The sequence below is a fragment of the Symphalangus syndactylus genome, chromosome 7 (assembly GCF_028878055.3).
Source record: "Symphalangus syndactylus isolate Jambi chromosome 7, NHGRI_mSymSyn1-v2.1_pri, whole genome shotgun sequence".
Taxonomy (NCBI): Eukaryota; Metazoa; Chordata; class Mammalia; order Primates; family Hylobatidae; genus Symphalangus; species Symphalangus syndactylus.
In genome coordinates this window covers 137,696,149-137,710,273 of record NC_072429.2, presented here as the reverse complement: position 1 = coordinate 137,710,273, position 14,125 = coordinate 137,696,149, and the positions used below count along the sequence as shown (strand labels likewise).

Genomic DNA, 14,125 nt, shown 5'->3' with positions numbered 1-14,125 from the left:
GGGAGCTGCTTGAAGCCTTCTGTTTTTCCTTTATCTTCCTCTCCTGAGGCCACGTTATGTGGTCTGAGTATGGCAGGGAGCTCACTGTTGAACTGTTGAGTTCACATCAGTCAGTACAGTGCCTGCATCCATTCATGTCATGAGCATCACTGCACGCCGGGCCCTGCAGGGGGTAGAAGACAAATCACATCCAGACCTTGACTCTTAAACTCACAGCTTAGAGGGGAGGGTAAGATTTGCAAAGTATAGGACAAGGAGAGCCTACGTGTCAGGAGAGAGGAAGAGATGAGATGGAAACTGAATTCCAGAAGAAAGAGAAGCCACTTCTGGAGGGGGCTGGAGAGACAGGAGATAGGAGAGTCTTCATGGGGGAGGTAGCATTTGAGTTGGGTTGTAATGGCATCCTCTTTTTTTTTTTTTTTTCTTGAGATGGAGTCTCACTCTATTGCCCAGGCTGGAGTGCAATGGCACTATCTGGGCTCACTGAAACCTCTGCCTCCCAGGTTCAAGCAATTCTGCTGCCTCAGCCTCCTGAGTAGCTGGGATTACAGGCACCCCACCAGCACGCCCAGCTAATTTTTTGTATTTTTAGTACAGACAGGGTTTCACAATGTTGGCCAGGCTGGTCTCAAACTCCTGACCTCTTGATCTGCCCGCCTCGACCTCCCAAAGTGCTGGGATTACAGGCATGAGCCACCGTACCTGGCCATAATGGCATTCTTTTCCGTGGGTGGTGGTCTGTTAAGTACCCAGAATTTCACCTATGTTATCTCACAAATTTGAACCAAAAACAACAAATGAAGGGTACTTTACATATTCCTATTGAATAAAGGAGTCCATTGTGATTGCTAGGGGTTTGAGCTCTTGTCAAAGCACGGGAAAGAGGAGCACCTGCATGTCTCTGCCACAGCGCACGCCCTTCCACCGCCTTCTGCTGCCTCCGGATGTTGGTTGGCAGAGAGGAGAATGGAAGGTGGGCTTTCTAGAAAGAGGCTATCCTATGGCCAAGCCAAGGGCAGGCTCGGACAAGAGTGTGCTTCAGTGACAGTGAACAGTGCCATGCAACTGCTGCTGTGGCTGAGAGTGAGCAAGACAGATGCGGAGGGTCCTGCGCTGCCAGGCTGAGGAGACAGGTGCATCCTGCATGCCACGGGAACCATGGGGGGCTGGGAAAGGAAGGATGTCCAGAAATGGATTTTGGGGAGACCACTTTGGCAATGGGAGAGGCAATGGATTGGATCGAGGGCGGAGGCGGAGGGCCAGGAGGCTGTGGGGAGGATTTATGCAGGGTGTACTGAGGCCCTCTCTGCATGAAGTACCACAGGGACACCTGGGCCATCCTGCTCATCAAAGGCACGAAGCGGCTGCAGCTGATTTCTGGGGAGAACAATACGTTAATTCAGTTCTAGCACCCATGTTATATGAATGGTTTATTGTATGTGAGGGAGAAGGAGAAGAAAGACCACGTGTCTCCCTCCCACACTGGATGTGCTGATGAGCAGCCAGGTTTCAGAGTGGTCAGGCACGGGCAGCCGGCGGTTTTCTGCTTTCGGTGGAGTGGGAGCGCCCTCTGCTGTCAGCAACTCAGAACCGCAGCAAGTGGCCTTGGCCTGGAGGGGCTCTGTGGGCTTTGCAGCCAGGATGGAGACGGGGCGGTGCACTGTCTGGAGACTGGGTTTTCTGTCGTGAAAATGGGAACGATATCCCATACGATTGCTCGAAATGTCAAATGAGGTAGTGCCTGTTTCAGCACTTGGTTCTCAGAGCAGAGGTCCAGTCCTCTTTCATTTTCATAAGCTTACACTTCCCTATTGATTCCCGATATGAGAATCAGAGTAGAGTTCTGGTAATACAGCTGCCTTTTTCCTTTTTTGTGTGTTTTATGATCTCATCCTGGTGGGGAACTGGAGCCCTAGAGAAGGATAGCCTCTCTCCAGGTGGCAGCCGGCCGTCGACAGAGTCAGGATTAGAATCCAGGTCTGGCTACTCCTTACTCAGTGCTCTCCAGGCTCTCGTGTCCCCAGCACCTGTCCCTTCCCTCCTCTGCTGTTCCCCTGTTGCTGGTCCCTTCCAAGTGATTTCTTTGTCTTTCTTTCCCCTACCCCAAGCCCATTCCACACAGTCACCCTTTGTTTGGCTTCACTGACTTTTAATGCACACCTTCCACATGCCAGGCGGTGTTGTTAGCATCTTACGTAGATTAGCTCACGTGGTCCTCACAGCAGCTTTGCTGGGTAAATATTAATATTATGCTCCTTATTTGTAGAAACCGAGTGACAGAGCTGCCAAGGAACTGGTCCAAGGTCACACAGCTGGAGCGTGGGAGAGCCAGGGTTTGGTTCTGAGTCGTACGGTTAACCACCACCTATGCCCCCTCCACCCGGGAGCCCGGGCTCTCACTCTCAGTCTGCAGGAGCCAAAGCCTCCACTCAGCTGCATTTGTGTAGCCAGTGCAGTGCTAGCAAAGCTAGCAAACCCACGCAACAGCAGGAAGTCTGAGTGGAGGGCCTGCAGGGGGGCATGGGTGCCCTAGTGTGGTCTCAGGATGGGCCCACACTATGGCATGGTTCCCCTGCCTGTCCCAGATGCTGTAGCGGGCATTTCAGCTTGAGATTGCACTCTGAGTGCCACATCTTCTGTCTCTCTCCCTGTCCCTGACTGTGTGTGTCTCTCAAACTCTCTCTTCTGTCCTATCTCTCTGTCTCTCTGCGTCTGTCTCTGTCTGCACCTGACTTAACTGTCCCTCTGCTTCTCTGTGTCTCTTTATCTCTCTCCTGTCTATCTGTCTTCTGTCTTTTTCTGTCTCTCTCTCCCTCTGTCTCTCGCATCTCTTTGTCTTTTTTTTTCTGTTACTGAGTCTCTCTCTCTCTGTGTCTCTGTATCTGTCTCTATCTTTCTCTGTCTCCCTCTAACTCTCCCCCACCCCCACTCTTTCTCACTTATTTCCTTCCCTCATGTATCCTCTCTCATTCCTCTCGCCCCTGCTAATGACCACCCATCCATCAGGCCCGCAGCCGCGTCCACCTCGCTCTTCTGTCAGTGCCACCCAGCAGTGCAGACTGCTGCCCCCAGGTCCAGCCAGGCCCTCTCTGTGCACCTGCAGCTATCCTAAGCTGCAGTCAGAGGAACTCTTGGCTCCAGACTCCACTCATCTTGGTGTGCAAGTGCAGGGAAGTAAGAAACAGGGACTTGGGCAACAGGCACACTTGGCCTCGCTCTGAGGTCTCTGGGAGAGCCAGGTTCCAGGGTGATTGTCAGGTCTGTGTCTATCCAAAATGTCCTGCTCGTGGTTAGGGTCCAGCCCATGCTGAGGTCCGAGGGGAATGGATGGATGAGCAGATGGCTGAAAGAACACTCGGGGAGCCTTAGGCAGGTGAAATGTGGTTCTACTCAGCAGCTGTCTCATCAGCAGCTCACTCACACTAGCTCTCTTACACTGTTCTCCCATCAACAGCTTACTCTTACACTGCTCGGTCTCGGCTGCTTAGCCCAGCGGCCCCTCTCTGCTGAGAGGACGCACAGCTGTGCAGCTGGCTCTCCCTGCCTTCAGGGTCAGCAGCTTCACTCCTGCTCTGGGCACAAGCAAGCCGAGCTGTGTCCTGGCTCCCCCCTGTCTGCAAGACAGACAGCTTTGGCTCTCTCTCTTTCTCTGGGCGTGACCGCACCTGCACAGTGTCAACAGGGCAATTGTACCTTTTACAGACAATAGTGGCCTAGGGCCAAGGGATGGCCTTCCCATGTTGTGGCTCCCTAGCTCTGTTTCCCTTATACATGGAATTGCGTGCCTGCGTTCCAAACTCACTGAGTCACTCGGGCCCGGATATCTGCCTCAGCCTATTCCTTGACTGAAGCACAGCCATGTTCCTTACAGCGATCTTTAGTAGGGTGGCCTGTCACAAGGAAGCACACTCAGGACTGGCAATCAGGAGACCTCGATTTGAGTCCTGCTGCCACCACTAAGTTTCTATGTGCCTTTGGACAAAGTGCACCCGAGGGCTCCCAGTTTCCTCATCTAGAGGTAGAGGGTGAGAGTCCACGGGCTCAGAGACCGTTGTCCACTCGCCAGCCCGGGCCCCACAGTCCCTCCAGGGACTCTGCTCCGACCCTCCCCCTCCGAGGCAGTAGAAAGAGATCAAGGCTGAAAGGACAGGAGGGCCCATTCTGGCGCCAGTGCCAGCACACCCAGCTGGGGTGAAGTGGCTTCACCTCCTCCGGCCTCAGTTTCCTCATTTCTTGTTGGTGCTTGGGCCTGCCAACCTCACAGAGTTTGGAGGAGAGGATATAGTGACAGATGTGGAATCACTTGGCAGAGACAAAACCCAGGCAGCTCCACTCATCATTCGTCCCAAGTGTCACGTGATGGACTTTTTATTTTTATTATTTTTATTTTGTTTTGAGACAGAGTCTCACTCTGTTACCCAGGCTGGAGTACAGTGGCGCGATCTCAGCTCACTGCAACCTCCACCTCCCAGGTTTAAGCAATTCTCCTGCCTCCTGAGTAGCGGAGACTACAGGTGCCCACCACCACGCCTGGCTAATTTTTTTGTATTTTTCAATAGAGACAGGGTTTCACCATGTTGGCCAGGCTGGTCTTGAACTCCTGACCTCAGGTGATTTTCCTGCCTTGGCCTCCCAAAGTGCTGGGATTACAGGCATGAGCCACTGGGAAAGCCTTTTTAAAAGATTAGTGTATAATTGTGATAGAAAATACATGTGTACATCAATGTTCTGGAATTTTAAAATAATTTCTGAAAGAAGACCTGTAGGATTAAGTTTATGCAGATGCAAGGCCAGGGGCCTGCAAGCCGAACTGCAGAGCCCAGAGAGGGTTGGGACACCCCTAAGTTCACATCAGTGGGTATGGGGAATGGGGGGACCCTGGGGCAGGTGTCAGTGATTCACTGGTTTCCTGCACTTGGAGACGCAGAGTCAGGCAGCCCCTGCCCCATTCCCTGCCTATCCTGGGCGGTAGGAAGCCTCACTGTTTGTTTCCAGATGAAGGGAGAGACCCATTCTGCAGGTAGCCAGCAAGCCCCGGGAGGGATAGAGCAGCCACACAAGGAAGAAAACCTTCCCCTGCATCCCACCCGAGGGAGGTTCCCCCTGCCCTGCCATCCCCAGAGCGAGCGGCAGTGAATAGAATCAGTGTCCACCAGTGGGCGGGCACCCACGGCAAGCACAGCAGCCATGAGCTGAAAACCAGGAACCTGCAACCCCTGGAAGAAAAACAACATCCTGAAAGAGAGGAACCAACCTCAAACGGAAAAAGCAGCAAAGAAATCACGACTTGGGAAATGAGGTTATAAAGAAATAGGAGAGTTCAACATAATTTGTGTATATAATCTTCTAGTCATTCAGTAAATGTCAGCGGGGCCCACAATGAGGCTCCAGGAATGCAAGAACGAAAGCAGTGAACGCACCTCCTGTCCTCGTGACTGGGGAGGTGCGTGTGCAGGGATAATAGATGAAAATTGAATTAAGGGAGATGAGAGAGGAGAAAATGAGACCGTGCTGCAGCCGAAGAGAGCCTCTCATTTAGATGAAAAGGTCAGGAGGGGACACTGAATCTGAGCCCCGAAGGGTGCAGAGGAGGCAGCAGAGGGAAGAGGAGGCAGCGGAGGGAATAGGAGGCAGGGAAGGCAGAAGCAGGAACAAAGTGGCTGTGTCTGAGGAGCATGAAGAAGGAAGCCGCAGCCGCTGGGGTGCAGGTGGGAGACTGTTCAGATGAGCCTGAACCCACCGTTTGGAGTGCCTGCCCAACTGAGTTCTTGCAGCCCACCTGGAAGAAGGACCCCAGCTGGGAACACCAGGCCTGGGTTAGCCCAGGACTTGAACATACCAGCACCTGGGAGGTGGCTCAATAAAACCAGGGCACAGCTAGGGGAAGACGATGGCACTGACTCACGACCTACCCTCAGCAGGAATGTTTTCAGTGGACTTGGTCATAGGGATCTTTTTCTTTTTCTTTTTTTTTTTTTGGAGACAGTCTCATTCTGTCACCCGGGCTGGAGAGCAGTGGCATGATCTCAACTTGCTGCAGCTACTGTCTCCTGGGTACAAGCTATTCTCATGCCTCAGCCTCCCAAGTAGTTGGGACTACAGGCACACGCCACCATACCCGGCTAATTTTTGTATTTTTAGTAGAGATGGGGTTTCACCATGTTGGCCAGGCTGGTCTATAACTCGTGACCTCAGGTGATTCACCCACCTCAGCCTCCCAAAGTGATGGGATGACAGGCGTGAGCCATTGCGTCCAGCCTTTTGTTTTCTTTTTTTTGAGAGTCATAGCTATCTTTTGAGGAAGCAATTATTATCATCCCCATAGTAATCAAAACACTCTCAGAGAGGTGAAGTGACTGCCTGAGATCCCACAGCTAGTAAGACAGTCAGTCAGCTCCGTCTGAATGTAAACGGATGAATTTGAGGATGGTGGCTTACTGCTAGCCAGCAATTCACTCTGATGTCTATGTTGAGTGCTGGGGACATGGTGCACGTTCACACATGTTTACTGGACAAATTAATGATGCATAAAATACACCTGCAATTTTATGAACTGCATTATAGACCCCACTCACCCATGGCTTTGTTTGACCCTCATGGAGAACTGTGAGATGAAGAGACTGTGTGGCTCACAGAAACCACGTGGCCGTCTCTTGGCCACAGATTTGAAAAGTGAAAAGCAGAGAGATGACTCTAGTTGTTCTGACCCTTGATCTATGTTCCTTGTCCTCCCAGACACATCCTGTCTAGGGCTGGTGTGTGTGTGTGTGTGTGTGTGTGTGTGTGTGTGTGCATGTGCATGTGTGTTTGGCACCTTTTCCCCACCCTCCTTGTCCATGACGGTCACTGTGGGGATGTGTGCTGGGCTGCTGCCTGTGGTCACTAACCTCTTTATTTCTCCATTTTCCTTCTTTTGCCAGGGAGAGCGAGGCCTGGATGGATCCCCTGGGAAGCCTGGGGACACAGGACAGCAGGTAGGTGGGTGCTGGCACTGTTGGGCTAGGTTTCATCAGCGGTCAGAGGATGGGGATGACCGGACCCCACATAAAGCTTCACAGAGCCTCAGCACCTGGGCCTCCTCCTTGCTCAGCTGGAGGCTGCAGGAGGCTTAGGACCAGACCCCAGCTGTGTGGCCGTAGGTTGACTCCACCAACACCAGAGCTGGAGGGATCCTGGTGCATGGACCACTTGAAATCCATTTTACATCAGGTAAGGTGGTGTGTTATCATCATGTAAAGGCCTTTGACCATGTGCACTTTTTCAAGGTGATGTGTGTAAGCAGCGCTCATTGCCATCTTGTCCCCAGAGGGAAAGATTCAAGACAGTCCCAATGCTCCGTAGTACAAAGCTAGTTAAATAAATCAGGAGGCATCGACACAGAGCGTGCTATGAGGCTGAGGACATTCATGAAGAAACTCTGGATGCACTGATGTGAGGGGTCTGCAAGACATGTGGTTCAGTGGAAAATAAAGTGTTGGGAATGGTGTGGGGGGAAATGCATCTGGTGACTTACAAAGACCATCTCTGGAAGAATAAATAAGACAATGATAACCTTGCCGCTTGGTTGCCCCCAGAAGGGGGCTTTAAATGTTATGCACTTCAGTTTTGAACCATGTGAATGTATCATCTATTCCAAAAGAAACTACATTTACATATTTAAATTAGAAAATTAAAATGAAATAAAACCTAAAATCACACATTCATATTAAAGCCAATTAGTAAAATGCTATGTTGCATAGCATAATTTAACATATACATCAATTAATATATTTACTTATATCAATATGAAATAGATAAAAAATATGTTAATTATATTAAATGTCAGTGAATTACAATAAATATTCTAATATACTATATTAATATAAATTAAACTTATAGTTCATTCCATCTCCCACAAATATCTGGATTTGTATTTATTGTCAGGTAACAAATTGGAATCATACTTTTTATATCTTGCTTTTCTTCCCTCAACATTGTATCATAAACATGGAACCATTTAAAAAAATATTCACCAAAGGCCTGACTCAAATGACCAGTTAATGGTCTATGGTATGAATGTACCACGATTTATTGATTTGCTTAAAAATATCCATCGTGCACTGCCTGGTTGCCAGGACTGGCTCTCGTCACTGGAAATACCCGCTTGGTGATGGCGAAGAGGGAAAGGAATCCTTCCCATGGATGAGTGTGCAAACAACAATAACCCAGCACACAGACTTAGTGCTGGTGGTGTGGGCCGGCCAGCGAGGGTCTCAGGGTGCAGGGGAAGCCAGCACAGTGGGGTTACAGATCTTTGCTGTTCAGAGTACAGAGGAAGTGAGGGTGCTTTGCATGCATCCTTGAGCGCATGTCTATGTCCTTAGGATCTTTTCCTATACAAAGCCCTCTGTCCATGGATGGAGATTGATTGTGCAGCTGCCCTCCAGGCCCTCCCTGGGGTCCATGAGGACGCTGGCTGAGGACTACCCTGTGTTCTGTGCTGTGGCTCCCGGGCCGCTCCCACGCCCTGCTCCTGCAGGAGCTGGGGAAGCTCAGGCGTTCTCTTGGCCGCTGGTGGAAAGCTTCCCAGCAGGGACATTGAAGAGCAGGAGGGACGAGTCTTCAGCCTCCCCTGCACCTGCCTTCTGGGACTTTGGTTTCCCCGTGGCCCTAACTAATCCTGGCCAGAGTCTGGGCGGCTCTTCCCTCTTCCCTGGCGCCTCACCAGTCCTCAGCTCTAAGGATTTCCTTCGACTCCACCAGACTCCACCTTCTGTGCTCTCAGGGCCGGGGCAGGTCCTGGCTATGTGCTTCTTCTTCCTCTTGTCCAGGCCCTCATATCCCTAAGGAAGGGGTCCTTTGTTTTCTCAGACTGTGTTATCCATGCTGCAGAACCAGCGCAACTGCAGACAAGAAAGCATGGAGATAGGGAGCTTAGGTTAGTTGAGGAAGAACTTTCTAGCAGTAAGCGCAGTCCAGAAAGTCAGGTCTAAAGGGACTTTGGCTTCTAAAGAAAAGTCCAGCCACAGTGGGAAGCTGTATTTCGACCTCTTTCTCCCCAGCACCCCACCACTGTATCCCTGGTGCCTATCATAATCTGCCTTTTCTTTCTTTCATCCAGGGCAGGCCTGGCCCTCCTGGTGTGGCAGGACCCCAGGGAGAAAAGGTGAGCCAGCCTGGGGCTGTCGAGGGCTCTGTGCCCTGGGCAGGCAGATGCAGGGACTGCCTGCCTTGGCAAATCAGCTGCAGGGAAGGGGCCTGGGTGGCAACTCTGGGAACAAAGCACACACGAAGGGTTGTGGCTGGGGCATCAGGAACTCACATAAGACATTTCTGGCTATTATGTTGCATTTTTTTCTACTTTGAGGAATAAAAATCCATTTGAAAAGCAAAAAAAGTTCTATTATATAATATTTAGATGTATTAAAATATTATGCTACCTACAATGCTTTTTGGAATAAGGAAGGCTATAAATAAATATTAAAAAGTCTTATAAAACCTTTTTCCTTTTCTCTTCCTCTTCTTTTCTCCTTCTCTACTACATTTTGCAATTTTTAAAAATCAGAATCAGAATCCTGAAAATGCCCTAGGTATTTAAAAAACAAAATAAGGGTTGTATCTTATTATATTGGTCGTCTATTTTAGAATATCTTCCAGGCTTAATGAAGTAAATTTGCTGCTAAGAATTTCTGTATCTCAGATGCAACAGTGGCAGGTAGACATTATTTGCAAAATGTGAAGGGCCTACAAAAATGTCCATGAAAATAGCCTTCCTAAGCATTGAGGGTAACGAAGAAGGAAAAAGAGAAGGTGTGATGTTGTATTCTGGATTGGCATAGGAGGGGTGACGAGACATAGCCTGAGCTCAAGTACAAGAGGATGACATTCTTCCAGGTTCCTAGATAGGCCCTTAGGAAGGCATCGGACATTGGGTTGGAGAATACCTGGGGAGAGAGAAGGGGCTGAGATGGGAGACATCCAGTTCAGGTCAGACGGCTGAGACCGGATCAGCATCGCGTCTTCTCAGAGTGGCTCACTGCAGAGTTCAGGTGAAGGTTGTTGTCTGACTCAGACTGGTTCCCAGCATATGCTCTAAATATGGGAGAAGGCTGCTCCAACTCCTTATGGAAGCAGACAAGGTATCTGTTATAAATAAATAAATAGTACGGGCTGACACAGACCTCAGCTTAGGATGGGGCTAGAGAAGGTTGGTGTCTTCCGAACCCGCTTGCTCGGGCTTCAGTGCTAGCCGAGTTCATTGTTCTCTCTCCTTCTAAGTATTTTTAGAGTTGAGATGTACATTGTTATATTATCCTGGTGTCAGGATTTTAATATATTCTTGCAGTTCCTTGACAGGGGATGCTAAGTCCTAAAATAAGTGGTTTATTTCAAGTCACGAAGCGGGAATGAGCCTTGAAGTCTGGATCTAGGTGATGACTCTATTTCTTGCTGCCACCTATGTGTGTGTGTGTGTGTGTGTGTGTGGTGTGTGTGTGTGGTGTGTGGTGTGTGTTATAAGTTTCAACCTTCCACCTTATTTAGAGATTTGGTTTTGCCCTTCATATTTGGGAAACTGCTGAGTTATTATTTCTTATTATGATAAATGCAGCAGAAATGGGAGGAGAAGGTCAAGGACCATGGCATGATTTTGGGGTTTTTCATTAAAATAATTAAGAAATCAGCGAGGCTCAGGTGATATGATGCCTCTCATCTCATTCTGAGATCGCATCCTTGAGACAAATCTTAGATGCTACACAATTTGGGAAAGTCAGTGGAACTGTAGAGACGGTCTTTTTAAACTGCTTCATTTTACAGATAATAGACCGAAGTCTAGAAAATTACAGTTTCTTGCCCAAGCCCCAAAGTGAATCTGATTATCGACCAAGGCCTATCATATTATCTGCCTGTCCATTCGATGATTTACTGCAGATCTAAATATCAGGGGATGCATTTTTATGCCCTTTTAATGATTTTACTGGATTGGGTCTATGGTTGCACTAGTTACCTACTGCTGTGTAATAAATCATCGTGAAACTTAGTAGTTGGAAACAATTATGTATGATCTCACATGATTCTGAACGCAGGAATCTGGGAATGGCATGCCTGGATTGTTCTGCTTCATGATCTCTCCTGAGGGGCAGTCAAGCTGTCAGTGGGGATACATTAATAGTTATCTCAAGGGTCCACTGGGGCTGGAGAATCTACTTCCAGGCTCACTCATGTCGTCACCAGTAGGCCCGAGTTTCTTGACAGCTGTTGGCCAGAGATGTTTACTTCCCTTTTACGTGGGCTTCTCCATGGTACTCTGCACAGAAAGAGAAATTGCTCCCCAAAAGTGAGCAGTGACTGGTTCAAGGTTGGGGGAAAGGAGGGAGTCTGAGATGGAAGCCACAGTCATTTTTATCACCGAATCTTGTAAGTCACCTCCCAGCACGTCTGCTGTTGCTGTTAGTCACATAGAGGAACGGGGATGGTGTGGGAAGTCCCCGCACAGGGGAGCATGCAGGAAGCAGGGACTGTGGGGGACCGTTGTGGAGACCAGCCACCAAAGTGGCCACAACTGATCTTTACAAAAATGTGTCACCCATATCGTGGGAAGAAATTGATTCTAGGAAAGACTTTTGGTCCTATTACGCACTAGACTTCTGACCTTAGACAATTACTCAGTGTCTCTGTGCCCCAGTTTCCTCATCTTTAAGACAGGAAAGATAGTATCATAGGGAACGAGAGTGAATCCATGTCCAGTCCTTGGAGAAAAGCCTGGAAGGCAGAGTCTCTCCAATAACTGTTAGCTGTATACATACAGTTGTTAGGGATGGGTACTAGGGTCTTAGTTTTCGTACCAAATGTGTTGGAACATTGGCCCTTATATGGTGAGTTGAAAGTAATTAAAACATGCTGATTAATTGATTTCATAACTGTTATTGGAAACTCATTTTTTGTGGTGTAATATAATAATATATGAGAAATACAACAATGAAACCAACAGAAGTGAATGTGACAGTGACACAAAGTAGTCATAAAAAAGACATGATTTTGAACCTCAAAAGATTCATTATTCAGCCGTTCTCTCTCTCCCTGCACACACACATACACACACACACAGTATAGCTCAGAATGTCTTCTAACAATCCTGTAGTACCAAGATATGAATAAGGTTTGTGGGAGTCTAGGGGAAATCTAACTCTGCTTGGGGGAGTTGAAGGATGTTTGTGAAGAAGTGACTTGATATCCGCGCTGGGATCTGAGTGTATGGAGTTCTTCACGCGCTCATGACCTGGAAGTACCTACGGGGGCTGTAGAGTGGTAAATGCAGTGTGAGAATATGTGCTCGTGTGTGTGCATGTGTGTGCAGGGGTACTGGCAGCATGGAGAGAATAAAACAATAGAGAAGCGTTTCTGAGGCAGGACTCAATTTCTGTATGTGAAAAACAGAGAGGTACAATAAAGAAAACTGGCACTCAAGGTTTTTGACATAAAACATGATGAATCGGGATTTTTAGAAAAACACTTGATACTGTGAAAAGCGAGGTGATTTTTCCAGGTCTCGGGCAGGTATGGGAGACAGGGTATTGGAAGATACATTGTGAATGTATCCATTTTGGTCTCAGAGGAAACATTTCCTGTCCATAGAATAGAATCCCCAAGGCAGTGAGGGTGTGTCTTGAGCCATTCATTCTTCCCACTTAGCCTTAAGACCTAATAGATGCCTTCAGCTTTAATTGGCGATTCATTTATTCACTTACCAGCTTCATTAACAACAGCTTTTGAATGTTTCCCATGCTCCCTGAGCTAAGCTGTAGGTAAAAGGAAAAATTATGTCCCTACGTCATATGTGGAGACATTGGCTATATGTATCTTCCTTGCTTTAGCCATAAAGCACCATAGAAATAACATTAAAGATTTTTCTGTGATCAAAATTGACAAATATGCTTCATTTAGCACCAAGTTGTAGTGCACACCCTGGAACATCTGGTCAGGCCACAGCCTGACGGGACCTGGAGGCCAAGGAGGAGGAGGCAGGAGACAAGCCTTGTATATAAAGTGACTTAATGAAAATGGATGACAAGCAGTGCCACATTTTTAGTTACTTATTTGATAAATACTTATTGAATGCTGACTGTGTGCGGAGCTATGAACCTGGCACAAGAGACATGCCAAAATATATCATCATAGCTCTCATGGTGCAAAGACAGTGGCTGGCACAGGCAGGGGCTCAATGAGGCTGCTCTCAGGCAGCAGAGGCTGGTGAAGGTCATGAGGTGTTCATGGAACGTGACCCAAATCTAGGCACTAGACTGGATGTGCACAAAATAGAAAATAGGACCCCTGCCTGCAAGAAGCCTATGATCTGAGGCAGAGATGAAGATCAGACCCCGAACTTTGAGAATGTCACAAGACAGCAGGCTCCGGCAAGACGAAGATATGTGTGGTGGTGCACAGGGAAGGGTGTGGTCCCCTGGGCCTGCAAGAATGAGCCTCAGAGGGATGGGGCTGCTGCAGAAGGTGGCACCAGTAACTATGCTGAAATGTTTGTTGTTTCTGTGCAGGGTGACGTGGGACCTGCAGGGCCGCCTGGTGTACCGGGCTCGGTGGTGAGTCAGCAGTGGTTGGAATCATGGATGCAGGTGCTGGTGGGATTGGATGGTTGGATGAGTCTGTACCACTAAGAATAAGGCAAAGCTCTTCCAAGGACATGGGTTGGATAGAAGGCTTTCAACACTAAAAATGGGGCAGAATCAGAGAAAAGTCAGGAGGCACGTCATGACAGCATGGCCTGTGAATGAATGGCCTTAGCGCAGCTGAGAGAGGTTGACTGTGGTTGCGGAAATGCCAGCACCTTTGCTAATGCTTGCTTTGTCTCTCAGGTGCAGCGAGAGGGCTTGAAAGGGGAACAGGTAAGAGGCACACGTGTCCTCTTCTCATGGGGATTTAGGTCACAGCAGCAACAGAAAAGCCACAACCATGATCTCAGGCTGAACTCAGATGGAGCCTTTCAGACTCCAGTTGCCTTTCTGCCAGAAATGCAAATACCCACTCCCATGCCTCTGCTCCCTATCCCGAACTTGGAAAGTAAACTTTGAGTCAGGAAGGGGCCATGGGTGATGGTGGGCCTGATCATATGGGGGAAAAGTCATGACTAAAC

At 48.6% G+C, this 14,125-nt stretch overlaps 1 protein-coding gene across 4 annotated transcripts in view; it reads left to right on the top strand.

Annotated features, from left to right (window-relative positions):
• The window catches only part of COL22A1 (collagen type XXII alpha 1 chain), a 327,237-nt gene that overhangs the window by 148,686 nt on the left and 164,426 nt on the right, over positions 1-14,125 (top strand). For all 4 annotated transcript variants that reach the window (XM_063643570.1, XM_063643569.1, XM_055287347.2 and 1 more), the window contains 4 exons: positions 6,921-6,974; positions 9,101-9,145; positions 13,530-13,574; positions 13,848-13,877. In XM_063643570.1, coding sequence (XP_063499640.1) covers positions 6,921-6,974; positions 9,101-9,145; positions 13,530-13,574; positions 13,848-13,877 — 174 coding nt within the window. The remainder of the gene's footprint in view (positions 1-6,920; positions 6,975-9,100; positions 9,146-13,529; positions 13,575-13,847; positions 13,878-14,125) is intronic.